The 15,250-nt window shown below is 41.1% G+C and overlaps 1 protein-coding gene across 1 annotated transcript in view; it reads right to left on the bottom strand.

Annotated features, from left to right (window-relative positions):
* The window catches only part of LOC109917637 (cysteine-rich hydrophobic domain-containing protein 2), an 87,745-nt gene extending 72,996 nt beyond the window's left edge, over positions 1–14,749 (bottom strand). Inside the window, exon 1 of the mRNA XM_048601818.1 lies at positions 14,495–14,749. Coding sequence (XP_048457775.1) covers positions 14,495–14,700 — 206 coding nt within the window. The 5' untranslated portion in view covers positions 14,701–14,749. The remainder of the gene's footprint in view (positions 1–14,494) is intronic.
* Positions 14,750–15,250: the final 501 nt, after the last annotated feature.

Below are 15,250 nucleotides of genomic sequence, written 5' to 3'. Positions count from 1 at the left end.
TGAGAAAACAGCCTATGGTTTTCTTCTTGTTCTCAGTACCTATATTCTTGAAATGTAAGCATCATTATCCATTATAATAATTATTATTTGTTTGTAAGGGTCAGTATAAACTCCAGAGGTCAAGCATCATTTTATCTTTACGAATCAGTAACATTGCTGTGCAATGAAACACTATGAATTAGCAACAGTAGGATTGTTTTCAATCACAGTCTGTAACCTCAGTCTGACAGGTCTCCTCCACTATCTGTACCACCAAGTCAAGGATTAACTGTTGTTCAATGAGAAGTGGAGGCAGGCCAGCAGCAATACTCAAAAAAAGTGGGATGTCAATCTGTTAAAGCCACAAGACTTGTATGTATGTTAAAAGGTAGAAACTGTGATGCAATAGACAGAGTTACACAACTGACTGATCTGTTCGGAAATCTGCAGCACTGCACAAGCCTCAAATGGACAAGTGGTGGACAATAAAACAACTAACCAAAGGAGACGGTTCCATAAACACACCCATCTTCAATTATCAGGAAGCCCAACACATTTGTCTGAAACATTGGCAACCATTTTCAGCTAAGTGGATGATCCATCTTGCCTGCCTCTCAAGGTATCCATTAATGATGCCAGAATTCAGCCAATACAATTCACTTTAAATAATATCAAAAACAGTTGGAGGAATCGGATATAGTTAAGACTATAGTCTATGACAACATTCTGACAGTAGTACTGAAGACCTCCAGTCCACAACAAGGTCCAGTCAGTTGTTTCAGTACAGTTACCCAATGTGAAAAATTGCTCAGGTATATCCTGTGCACAAACAGCGAGACAGATCCAATCCAGTCATTTTCAATCCTATTAGTCTATTCTCAATCATCAAAGTGATGCTTAGTGTGGCTGACAACACTTATGCAGCACAAGACAGTAATAGTCTGCTCATCGATGATCAGTTTAGTTTCTGCCACAACCACCGTGCCCTGACCTCATTAAAGCCTTGGTCCAAGCATGGATAAAAGCACCAAGTTCAAGAGGAGAGGTGAGAAGGACTGTCCTTGACATCATAGCAGCTTCTGACCAAGTGCAGAATTAAAGAACCCTAGCAAAACTGAAATCTATGGCAATTAGGGGGAAACTCTATAGTTGGAGTCATATCTAGCACAAGTTGGCTGTGGTTACTGGAGACCAAACATCTCAATCCCAGTGCATCAATACAGGATTTCTCAGGTTAGTGTCCTGGGACAAACCATCTTCAATGAACTTCCCAACATCACAAGGTCAGAAGTCTGGGTGTTAGCTGATGTTGTATGGTGTTCAATGCCATTCAAGTACTTTCAGTACTGAAGCAGTCATATCCTATGCAACAAGACCGAACAATATTCAGGATTGGGCTGACAGATGGTGAGAAACATTCATGCCACACAAGTGCCAAACAATGCACCTTTCTAACAAGAAAGAATCAAACCATCTCCTCTGTCATTCAATAGCATTACCTTCACAAATCCCTCACTATCAACATCCTTGTTCCATAGACCTGAAATTGAACTAGCCATATAATACTGTCGCTACAAAAGCAGATCAGAAACTGGAAGTTCGAAATTCCTTAAATTCCTTTAATTCCCTAAAGTTTGGCCACTGTCATCAAGACAAAAGTCAGGAATGTGATGGAGTATTCTCTACATACCTGGACTCATGCAGTGCCAATGGCACACATGGAGTTCCGTACTTCAAAGGAAAAAGTAGCCAGATGAACAGGCACCCTATCCATCATCTTAAGCATGATGTGTGTGTCATGTATAAGATGGACTGAAGCAACTCTTCCCTCTTTAGCAGCCTCTTTATTATAAACCTGCAACCTCTATCATCTGCAAAAGGCGAGGCCAGCAGATTCTTAGGAACACCACATGTGCATTCCCTTCCAACCACACATCATCTTGACCTGAAACTATGTTGCAGTACCGTCACTGGGTGAAAACCTGAAATTTTTTCTCCCCTAACAGCGTTCAGTGTATTTATATGGGTTGAAATGTAGTGGTTCAAGAAGTGGTTATTCCTCTCATGAGAAATTAGGAACAGGCAACAAAAGCTGGCCATGCCAGCAACAAACTCATCCCATGAAATGAAACATTTTTAAAACTCTTAAGAATATTTTTTTCCAACAAATTAATCACAGTAAATTATCACTCAAATTAAAATAATATTAGGTAATGGGCTTTAGCATTAATGTGATCAAGTTAAACACCAGAAAGAAAATAATTTCTAATAAAACAAAGACAACGCATTCCCAGCCTCTACAACACATAATACAGGTACTAGAAAGGCTACAGAAGGAACAGTCCTTTCCTTTTTGGCAGTGCTAGTTCACCACACAGTAGTAGTAATAACTGCTGGCAAGAAACTATGTTTTATAGTTGATGACAATAAGGTGAGTCAGTTCAGTTCCAGAAATATTTTGAGGATGTAAACTGCGCTTCTAGAGTTTTTAAACAAAAATGCCAGGAATCTACCTCAGTTTGGAACACTTCAATAAGACACATGTTTACAATCATTTAGCTTTACAACTTGCAGAAAGTAAAACTAAAGAATGCCTTTGTTCTTTCTCATTATTCTTCACTGATAGACAATTTTCCAGTAAGGCAGTGCAGATTAAACTCTATTAATCTCAAATTTAATCTTTCAATAAAGATCCTGCAGAACTATATGAAGCATCATAATTAATGGGCTTCACTGTTAAATATGCCATCTAACACACTGCCCATTTGACTTTATAATTACAATACATACAGCAACAGTTTGTACCACCTACAAGGCATATTGCAGCAATTCACCAAGGCTCCTTCAGCAGCCCCTTCCAAAACCTGCAACTTCTATCATCAAGAAGGGCAAAGACAGTAGATTCAATGGGAACCCTAGCACTTGAAAGTTCCCCTCCAAGCCAAAAAGCATCCTGGCTTGGAACAATTATCATCATTCCTTCACTGTCACTGGGTCAAATTCCTGGAACACCCTTCTTAACGTTACAGTGGCTGTAGCCGCCCCTAATGGGCTGCAGTGGTTTAAAAGTTCAGTTCAACACCACCTCATCAAGGGCATTTAGTGATGGGCAATAAATATTGCCTTTTGCCAATGACATCTATATGAACAATTACAAAAATTGCAAAAACAGCTGTGAAAGATTGAGCACAGCGAAAATAATTTATTTTTAAGGTTTTGATGATAAAATGCTCAGAAGTTGTTAGAATCATATAGTCTCTCCTATCCACAATTTTCCACTCTCCATTCACTGATATTTCCCAATGTACAACTGTACAGTCTCATAATAGACCTGCATGGATAGACTACAATAATTAACACATATATGGACTACATAGGGCTCAACATTTACCATTATGCTTAATAAGCAGGATGCAATATGTTAAAACAATTGCACACAAAATAGCAGTTAGAAGGCAATTATCTTATCTTCGCTTTGACAGACTGAAAGCCAGACCAACTTGCAATTCACACAGTACTTTTCATGGTCACTGATCATCTCAAAATGTTTTACAACTAAAGAAGTATTTCTGAAGTGTAGTCATTATTGTACGAAACTGAAAGAATGAATGTCAACTAGCATTTCTATGGTATCCTTTTTGTTTTACGGTCATCACAAAGTGTTTCCACAGACAATGGATTATTCTTGAAGCATAAATCACTGCTGCAGTGTCAAACACAGCAGCCAATTTGAAGACAATTAGATGCCACAAATAACAATATGGCAAGTGACTTGGTAGAGAGATAAACGTTGGCCAAGATACAGGGGAAGCATCCTCTTCTTCACTGAATAGCACACTGAACACTTGCATCATCCTAAACAGGAAGACCTTAATTCAACAATTCATTCTAAAGACAACACCTCTAATAATGCAGCACTCCCTCAACAGAGCACTGAAGTTGCTGGCTAAATTCCATGCTCGCTGCTCTTTTCAAAGAAAAATATCTTCAGACATGGGGTGGCAGAGGTCTGTGGTCGGTGGGACTTGAACACAGATCTTTTGGCCCAGAGATTGGAACACTACCATATGCTAGTCAGAAAGCAACAACCATAAAAAAACAAAAAAACTTAACCAACTGAAGACTGGAAAAACAATAGCCACACATCACAATCACAACTGTAGCGAATTAGAAAGTTTAGCTGTTTGGTGTTAGTCTAACAATGCTAAACCAAGAACACAATGGTGAACTGATGAAAATTTGTTGTCACCAACAGTCTTTAGATATTTAGTACTTTTGTATTTACAAAATATGCTAAAATATCTGCAGCAAGCTGTGTGACAATTTTAACCCGTTGAAAAATAGATGAGCGAGTATAGAGAAACACAAGTAACTTCAGGTAGTACAAATGCAGTTTTCCTTTACTTTGATATTTGTTAAGAGTTGCTCTGATGAATGCATGAAAAAGTTGGCTCTCAGTAATAATTTATACGGATTGCTGAATTTGAAGCATCTTTTTAGGTGACCTTGGTATTCACACAAATTAGTTTTGCAAACTTGCACATATTTCTGTTCCAATGATGTGATTATGCACAAGATTAACTTTGGTTTAAAGTACACGTTATTGGTAACTTTTTCAAAAATACATTTTTTTGTAATGCTGAAACTTGACCTGTCTTCTTCTTGCAAATTCTGAAATCACTACAGATCAAAAATGACCTAGTGTACCATACATGTGGATTTTTAAACTGTGAAGGAGCTGACAGGTTTATGAATTCAAGAATTAAAAAAATCATTAAAAATTAGGGCTAAAATGTTAAACTTTGAGCACAAGCTGCATTGACTGGATGAGTATTCCCTTGCATACAGAAGATTACGGTATGATTAAATTCAGGTGTATAAGATGATCAAAAGAGATGTAGCAAAATTATTTCCTCTGGTGGGAGACTCCCGAAGGAGGCAGCATAATCTTAAAATTAGAGTTAGGCAGTTCAGAAATGATGCCAAGCTGTGGTAAGTGTAGTGAAAATCAGAAACACACTCCACCACAAAAGCGTTAGAGGTTTGTTTTTCAGATGTGAGCAGATGTTAAAACAGAGCTTGGTAAATACCTGATAGGTAAGTACATCACATGGTTATGAAAGTGGGTAGATCAGTTATAATCTAATTGAATGATGGATTAGGCACAAAGGGCTGATTGCTTCATCAAAAGAACTGGTAGTTAAGAATAGGCCAATTGACACCAATATCTTCAGAATATATGTACATTATGTAAACAAATCTTACAATCAACTTGCTTATTCATAATTTCAATGTTTTTCTTTTTGGTAGATTTGTACAGAATTAAAGTAATTCTAAGCAGCTGTTAAAATCAAAAAGCGTAAAGACTTAAATGGGAAAAGAGGAAAATTTGAATTTGTCTATTTTGACAAAGATTAAAGAAGCATATTATCTAAACAGAGAAGTTACAAAACTCTGAAATACAGAGAGATCTGGGTGTCCTAATAAATGAAACATAGAAAGTTAGTATGCAGTTACAGCAAGTAATCAGGAACGTTAACAGTGTGTTGCGTTTAATTGCAATGGGAATTGAAGGCAAGAGTACGGAGGTTATGTTTCAGTTACACAAGCCTTTGGGGAGACCACATCTGGAGTACTGCATACAGTAATGGTCTCTGTACATACAAAAGGATGTTATTGCATTGTTCGTTTGAAAATAAGGGGTAACTCATTTAAGAAAGAGATGAGGAAAAAAATTAGGGTTGAAAGGCTTTGGAATACCTTTCCTCAAAAGGTAGTGTATATAGGGTCTTTAAATATTTTTAAAGCAGTTATAGCCAGATTTTTGATTACCAAGACCATACTGAAAGCAGAGTAGGCTCAAAAGGCCATGGCCTACTCTCATTCAAATGTTTCAAAGTTAACCTACTTGAAAAAGAATGTTCATCACACTATGCTTTTGACTGATTTACTGATAGTAATTCAGCTGCTGAGCTCAGTGACTATATCAATCAATAAGGTTACGGCACAACATTCATTTTATTAAGAATAGCCAAAAAAGGCAAAAAAATTCTACAAGATTCAAATCGTGACAATTAAAGACATAAATGTTATCATACTTCAATCTCTGATAGAACTCTCTCCTCATTTTTCAATCCCATAAAGATAACATCTGGAGTGTTTGTTACGCCTGAACTGTCCGAGAAATCTCTCTCTCTCTCACACACACACACACACACACACACACACACACACACATCACCCCCTCTAACAGAGTTCCACTTTAACATGTAATATTAACCAACATTTTTTTCATAGCACATTCAAAACATGAATATGCATTCCCTCTTAGTGTTACAGGGATAGGGTAGCGGGGGGAAATATTGAATAAATAGTGCTATAAATTGAATAAACACACTAGGTGTGCATACACAATAATTTAGAGGATAGTGACAGGGAACGGGAAATTGCAGGCAATTTAATAATGAGACACATCAACTTGTTTATCCTAAAATTCCTAATGCAAAGATCGTTACCCATTTTGTACGCATACATGGATTTAGGTAGTGCAATTAATGTAACAAGACAGCACATGATATTTCACAGGAACACAGAATCCTTACAATGTGGAAACAGGCCATTTGGCCCAACAAGTCCACACTGACTCTCTGAAGAGCATCCCACGCAGACTCCCCCCGCTACCCTATCCCTGTAACACTACATTTCCCATGACTAATCTACCTAACCTACTCATCCCTTGTCACTATGGGCAATTTAGCATGGCCAAACCACCTACCCTGCACATCTTTGGACTATGGGAGGAAACCGGAGCACCCAGAGGAAATCCACACAGACACGGGGACAATGTGCAAACTGCACACAGACAGTCACCCCACGCTGAAAGTGAACCTGGGTCCCTGGTGCCGTGAGGCAGCAGTGCTAACCACTGAGCCACCATACCACCTCATATTAAACAAAATCTGACATTGAATGACATAAGGGGATATTAGGGCAGATGACCAAAACCTGATCAAAATGAAGCACCGTGAAAGGGAGAAAGGGATGTAAAAAGGTGCACAGGCCTTGAGAGGGAATTTCAGAGCCAATAGCCTCCATAGCTGAAAGCATGGTCAAAGAATGCAGGGAGCAAGAGGCCAGAATTGGAGGATTGCGGGTATCTTGGAGGTCTCCAAAGGTGAAGGATGAATATGAAATTAAAACTTATTTAAATATTCATAACATTTATAATTTAAATGTTTGTCTAGATGTTAGAACTTAAATTAGTTTAAACTGGATTAAACTAGTCTGGCGGGGGGGGTGGCCGAAGCAGTGAAACAAGAGAGAAGTTTGAGGCTGGTACAGAAGTTAAAGCGAGCAAGTTAAATAGACAAGGCAGGCAAAAGCACAGCAGGGAACAAGGGAAAACAAGGGAACAAGAGCGGCATGGTGGTTCAGTGGTAAGCACTGCTGCCTCACAGCGCCAGGGATCCAGGTTCAATCCCACACTCGGGCGACTGTCTGTGTGGAGTTTGCACATTCTCTCCGTGTCTGCGTGAGTTTCCTCCGGGTGCTCTGGTTTCCTCCCACAGTCCAAAGATGTGCAGGCTAGGTGGGTTGGCCATGCTAAAATCGCCCGTGTTCAGGGAGGTGTAGATTAGGTGGGTAATGCGGGATGGATCTGGGTGGGATGCCGAGGGTCGGTGTGGACTTGTTGGGCCAAAAGACCTGTTTCCACACTGTAGGGATTCTACGAGATAACGAATTAAACTGCATTCATTTCAATGCAAGAGGCTTGACAAGCAAGGCAGATGAACTCAGGGCATGGATGGGTATATGGGACTGGGACATCATAGCTATTACAGAAATATGGCTAAGAGAAGGATAGGACTGGCAGCTCAATGTTCTGGGGTATAGATGCCAAAGGAAGGACAGAAGGTGATGCAAGAGAGGAGGAGGAGTGACGTTTTTGATTTGGGAAAACATCACAGCAGTACTTAGAGAGGATATTCCTGAGGGATCATCCAGTGAAGCTATATGGATGGAACTGAGAAATAAGAAGCAGGTGATCACTCTGGTGGGGTTACACGATAGGCCCCCAGTAGTCAACAGAAAATTGAGGACCAAATATGTAACGAGATTTCAGATAGCTGCGAGAATAAGAAGGTTGGAATAGTAGGGGATTTTACCTTTCCAAACATAGACTGGGACTGCTTTAGTGTTAAGGGCTTGGAAGAGGAAGAATTGGTTAAGTGTCTTCAAGAAATGAAGCTGGCCCTACTACAGAAGGGGAAGAAACTCGATTTCAGCTTGGGAAATAAAGGAGGGCAAATTACTGAGGTGTTAGTGGGGGAGCACTTTTGGATCAGTGACCATAATTCTATTAATTATAAAATAATTATGGAAAAAGGAGCTAGCATATTCCTGTTAGTGTGAAGGGCAAGGCTGGCAGTAGGGAACTGGATAATTAGAGATATTGACATTCTGGTAAGGAAAAGGAGGACGTAAGTCGGGTATAGACAGCTGGGATTGTGCGAATCCCTTCTGGAATATAGGGAGTGTAGGCATACACTAATAGAGTCATAGGGTCATACAGCACGGAAAGAGACCCTTCGGTCCATTCGTCTGCAGTGACCAGACATCCCAACCTGACCTAGTCCCATTTGCCAGCATTTGGCATATATCCTCTAAACCCTTCCTATTTGTCTGTCCATCCAGATGCCTTTTACATGTTATACCTCCACCACTTCCTCTCGCAGCTCGTTCCATACACACACCATCCTCTAGGTGAAGAATTTACCCCTCAGGTCCTTTTTAAATCATTCCCCTCTCATCTTAACCCTATGCCCTCTAATTTTGGACTCCCTCAGCCTAAGCAAAAAGACCTTGGCTATTCACCCTATCCATGCCCCTTACGATTCAAGAAGGAAATTAGGAAAGCAAAAAGGGGACACGAGATGGCTTTGGCAGATAAGGAAAAGAAGAATCCAAAGAGATTCTACCATTATATTAAGGACCAAAGAGTAACTAGGAGAAAATAGAGTCCCTTAAAGATCAACAAAGCCATCTACGTGTGGAACCACAGGAGATGGGTGAGATCCTAAACAAATATTTCTCATCAGTATTTACCATGGAGAAAGATGTGGGAGCCAGGGAAACTTGGGGAAAAAAAACAACAGTGATATCTTGAAAAGAGTCCACATTACAGATGAGATGCTAGAGGTCTTAAAACTCATAAAGGAAGATAAATTCCCAAATAAACCTGCTTCCCCATGGTAAATTGGTTCGTGAGATTAGGTCACATGGGATCTAGGGACAGCTATCCAATTGGATAAAAAATTGGTTTGACTGTAGGAGAGACAGCTGTGCTGGAGTGTTGTTGTTCAGACTGGAGGCCTGTGACATGCAGTGTGCTGCATGGATTGGTGCTAGGTCCACTGTTGTTCATCATCTATATAAATGATTTGGACAAGAATACAGGAGACAAATGTTAATAAGTAAGTTTGCGAATGACACCAAGATTGCTGGTACAGTGGACAGTGAAGAAGGTTACCTAAGAGTGCAACAAGATCTTGATCAACTGTGCCAGTGGGCCTCGGAATGGTAGATGGAGTTTAATTCAGATAAATGTGATGTGTTGCATTTTGGTAAGACAACCAGGGCAAGTCTTACACAATTAAAGGTAGAGCCCAGGGGATTGCTGTTAAATGGACAGACACAAGGGTGCAGGTACATAGTTCCTTGAAAGTGGCATCACAGGTAGACAGGGTGGTGAAGGCAGCATATGGAATGCTTGCCTTCATCGATCAGAGGACTGAGTACAAGAATTGGGACTTCATGTTACAGCTGTACAAGACATTGGTGAGACCACATTTGGAGTACTGCGTACAATTCTGGTAGCCCTGCTATAGGAAGGATATTATTAAACTGGAAACGGTGCAAAAAAGATTTACAAGAATGTTACCAAGATTGGAAGGTTTCAGTTGCAAGGAGAGGCTGGAACATTTCTCCCCCTGGAGCGTTGGAGGCGGAGAGGTGACCTTATAGAGGTTTATAAAATCATGAGAAGCATGGATATCCCAGGTATTTTCCTCCAGGATAGGGGAGATCTAAAACTACAGGGTGTAGGTTTAAGGAGAGAGGGGAAAGATTTAAAAGGGACTCGAGAGGCAACTTTTTTAACACAAAGGGTGGTGTGTTTATCGAACGAGCTGCCAGAGGAAATAGTGGAGGCTATTACAACCTCTAAAAGACATTTGGACTGGTACATGGATAGGACTGGTTTAGAGGGATATGGGCCAAATGTAGGAAAATGGTACTAGTTCAGTTTAGGAAACCTGGTACAACATGGACGAGTTCGGCCCAAAGACCTGTCTCCGTGCTATATGACTAACTCTATAATTACTTCAAATGAGTAACAAAGCTAAGTAGTTGAAGAAAACAAGAGAGTGTAAAAATGCTTAAACTACTTGAAACTCAATACTGTTGCAGAGGTTGAGGGAGAAGGTCATAGAGGGATTCGCATACAACAATAAGGGTACTTGGAAAGCAACTGCAAAAGGGAATTCTGAAGTTTAGGGGAACAGTCAGATGATTCTGCAACAGCAAGCATGATGCCAAGATGTATATTACCTCCCTTGATGTCAGAATGCACCATGTCACTCAGCAGCTACACAAAAGGCTGGTGGGCAGAACAACCAAAGGTTGTAGTACATATTAGTACCAGCTGCATTGTTTAAAAGGAGAAGATACTACAGCTAGATTTTAAGAAGCTAGAAAACAGTCTTATGATATAGCAGTCTTAAAGACGACAGCATTTAGAAACAGGGTGTCCTGGTGGGGTCAAGGATATACTTGGTTTGATTTAAGAAACAACAGAGATAACAATGACTGAAAAAGGTAGAGGAACAAATTTGCAGGGAAATTACAGAGAACAAAAGGGGTATTACAGTACAGCAGTCACATTATTCTGCTAGCAATCCAGAGATACCAACTAATTCTCTGGAGACATGAGTTCAAAACCCACCACAGCAGCTAGAGAATTCAGATTAAATAAATTGGAAATAAAAAGCTCGTCTCAATAATGACCATGAAACTACTAGAATATCATTAAATTCCATGTGATTTCCTTCGGTTCTTCAGGGAGAGAAATCTGTCATCAATCATCCACTCTGCCCCAAGCAATTCCAGACTCTCAGCACTTTGGCTGACTCTTAACTGCCCTCTGAAATAGCTTAGCATGCTACTTGCTCATATTCAAGTCAAATGAAAGGGCATTTAGGAAGGACAATAAATACTGGTTTTGCCAGTGAATGCCCACCTTCCCAAATATAAAGTAATACAGAATAATGATACACTGGGGAAAAAAATCATGGACCAGTCATCAAACAATTTCAACAAGGAGAATAGTGTCAGATCAATACATGATGAGCAAACATGCAAAGCCAGTGCTTTCAGCCAACCCTGTAACAGTAAATTTAAGTGTTACAGTTGCAATCAGATCTGCAAATCAAGATTTGGTCTAATCAGAATTCCTACAGTATGGAAGCAGGCCATCCAGCACAGGTAGTCTATGCTGCCCATCTGAACAGCATCCCACCTAGATCCACTCTCCTACCCAATCCTTGTAACCCTGCATTCCCATGGTTAATTCACCCAGCCTGCCCATCCCTGAACACTATGGGAAATTTAGCATGGCCAATCCACCTAACTTGCACATCTTTGGACTGTGGGAGGAAACTGGAGCACCTGGAGGAAACACACACAGACATGAGGAAAATGTGCAAACTCCACAAAGACAGTTGCCTGAGGCTAGTGAGCCTAGGTCTCTGATGCTGTGAGCCACCGTGCCACCCACATCGCATGAAACACCAACTGATCTACTTTTTGAACAGTCATACAGCACTGAAACAGACCCTTTGGTCCAAACAGTCCATGCCGAACATAATCCCAAACTAAGCTAGTCCCACCTGCCTGCGCTTGGCCCATATCCCACCAAACACTTCTTATTCACATACTTATCCAAATGTCTTTTAAATATTGTAACTGTAAAAATCTTATACTGCTGAAATGTAATAACTATATTAAATCTAGAAGTAAGCTTGCAATCTCAGGAGCAGCTACAAGATCCACACTACTCTCAGTCCACCATTTTTTTTCCCCACTCCAAGTTATTTGAGAATCCAGAGTTGTCATAATGAAGGGCTTTAGTTAGTCTATTATTATAGACTAAAATAGCCGTCTAAAGCACAAGAGTCAGGCGATTCTGAAGCATGTTTCAGAGAATCTACTTGGCCAGTATATTTTCAGTCCAACAAGGAATTGTGCAATGCTGGATGTGATTCTAATCATCCTAACATGGAGCTATATTTCCATTCCTTCATGGTCACTGGGTCTGAATCCTGGAATTCTTTTCCTAATAGTATCGTGAATGTAACAATAATAGACAAACTACAATAGTTCAAGGCAGCAGTAAGTGAGTAAGTTTGTAGTAAATGTGGGCCATGCAAGCAATGCACACATCCACATTTCTTTTCACAAGGTGAAGAAAATCGATTGAACTTTTTTGATGACAGCAAACTGGTTGATGTGGTCTGTATGGACTTCCAAAAAGCATTTGACAAAATACTACACAATTGGTTTGCCACAGCAGTTGAAACTGAAGGAGTGTAACAGCATGGATGTGAAATTGGCCAAGTAACAGAAAACAGAGAAAAGAACAGTGTTTTTTGGACTTGGAATCCCAAGGATCAGTACAAGGATGAGTGTTTTGTTTGACATATGTCAATGACCTAACAGGATACGGGGTTTCAAAATTTGCAAATGACAAAACCTAGAAGTGAACTACGAGGAGGAAGAGAACACAGACAGGCTGGTGGAATTAGTGGACATACTATAGATAACATTCAAGTTAGAACAGTGTGAAATGATGCACTTGGAATAGAAGAACAAAGAGAAACAATATAAACTAAAGCATCCATTCTTTGCAAGAACAAAGAACTGGGGAGATAGGAGTACAAATCATTGATGCTGACAGGGCAGGTTGAGAAAATAGTTACAAAATAAAGCATTCTGGATCCTGGGCTTTATAAACAGAGGCATGTAGTATAAAAACAAGGTTTTTTTTTAATGACAGAGATAACACAGTGTGGAGCTGGAGGAACGCAGCAGGCCAGGCAGCATCAAAGGAGCAGGAAAGTTGATGTTTCGGGTTGGGACTCTTTTTCTGAAGGAGGGTCCCAACCCGAAACGGCAACTTTCCCGCTCCTCGGATGCTGCCTGGCCTGCTGTGTTCCTCCAGCTCCATACTGTGTTATCTCTGACTCCAGCATCTGCAGTTCTTACTATCTTTGTTTTTTTTTAAATGGCAAATCTTTCAACAAGATGGAACCCGATATGCACTGCATTTTTGCAAGGATACGAAAGCTTTAAAAAAGGCATGGAAAAAAAATGAGAATGGCTCCAAGGATGAGGAATTTCAGATTGGAGAAATTGGGTTTGTTCTCATTCAAGAGAATTGAGAGGGTATTTAGCAGGCGTGTTCAAAACCATGAACAGTCTAGACAGAACAGAGAGAGGAAAAGACGTTTCATTATTAAAAGATTGAGAATAACACGGCAGAGTTTTAGTGTGAATGGCATAAGTAGCAAAACCAACACAACGAAAAATTTTTTTATTCAGCCAGTGTCTATAGTCTGGAATAGAAGTCAGGAGGCATATTCAGTCTTTGCGTTCTAAAATATTCTTCTTGGACACCTTTTAAAGTGAAGGAATTCACCAGGCTACAGGGAAAGGGCAGGGGAGTAGGTCTTGTTGTGTTCTGTAGTGATTCTAAAAACATACAGAATTTCACACAAGCAGGCACCATGAATGAGGCTCTAAAATTTGCTGATACGCTTGCAACACAATTTTTCCCCACACCTGAAACTACAAGTATATACCCAATAAAATTAACAATGCTATCTTCATGCATATTACGATAATATCCATAAATGATTACTTTACGATAAGGAACAGTCGTAAGAATACATATGACATAAACGATAAAGGAACCAAAAAGGAAACATGCAAAGAGCACAACACCAGGATCCACCACAACCTGGCAATGATCCTGCATCTTTACTCAGCTGTTCCACGCAGCTACAAGGAGGTGAGACGCATTACGCTGAGCATCACTTTACAGGATGCTATCTTCTGTCTTTCTTTCTTTTGAATGATGCTGATCTACTGTTCCCATCACTTGCAAACGGGAGGGGAGGGGGGGCGCGGGAGAATGCTCCTCTGCTCGCAGTTGACTTTGACTGAGTCAGACTGTTAGCTGCAACGAAGCAATGTCGGATATACCGTCAGCAGCAATTTATCCGGGCGAAGTACCAGGAAGTATGTCAGTCACCCCGAGCGGGCAGTCACTGTCACTGCCCGTCAACACGGTGTCACCCGGCCACAGGGGCTAGACAAGGCGGCTGTGTTTGGCCCCGCTTGCCGGTGCCTCCCGCCGCTCCGGGTTAATCCCCCGCCGCGATCTTTCGGTCGTGCTTACACAGTGACGTGTCCTGATCCTCGCACTACCACCGGATCGGGCGCATATTTCAGAAGCTGCTCCTCCAGCGCTCGTTCCTCGTCTTCCTCTTCTTCGTAGATCGCATCAAAGTCCGCCATGATCATCCCGGAGGCCGTGAGCTCCATAGAGACACCGCGCGCCGGCCACCGGCCTGCCGTCAAACATCGCGAGAGCGCCCTACTCATCTCACCACCCGCGGAAGTGACGTCTGCATCGCGCGTTCGTTCTCCTAAACAAACGTTTGGGCGGCTTGTTACATCTTCATGTTGCAAGTGCAGGTCAATGATTGGCCATTAGCGCTCAGGCTCATGCAGCACTGAACAACACCTTCCAGCCTCATCGCGGCTGCACCTATCTATTGCCAGTCCTGTTGGCCCATTGCTATGGCGCATCAAGTGCCCGTCAAAATACTTCTACCACGTTGTGTCGGTTTCCGTCTCCACCACCTTTTCAGGTAGTGAGTTCCAGGTAGTGGAAAAAGTATAATTCCCATTTAAACCTCCTGCCCTTAGTCTCAAATCTATCCTCCTTGGTTACTGGTCTCTCTACGAAGAGGAAAAGTTTCTTTCTATGTGTGTCCCCTAGTAACGGGGCACTCTCCAGCTTTCTCTGCTCTCGTGAAAACCACTCCACCCCATCGAGTCTCTCCGCATGCCTGAAAGCACTCCAGGCCCAAAACATCTTTGTGAATCGCCTATGCACCCTCACTGGTGCAATCACGTCCTCCCTACACCG

This window comes from Rhincodon typus, chromosome 1 (genome assembly GCF_021869965.1).
Source record: "Rhincodon typus isolate 14 chromosome 1, sRhiTyp1.1, whole genome shotgun sequence".
Taxonomy (NCBI): Eukaryota; Metazoa; Chordata; class Chondrichthyes; order Orectolobiformes; family Rhincodontidae; genus Rhincodon; species Rhincodon typus.
This window is presented reverse-complemented; position numbering and strand designations above follow the sequence as displayed.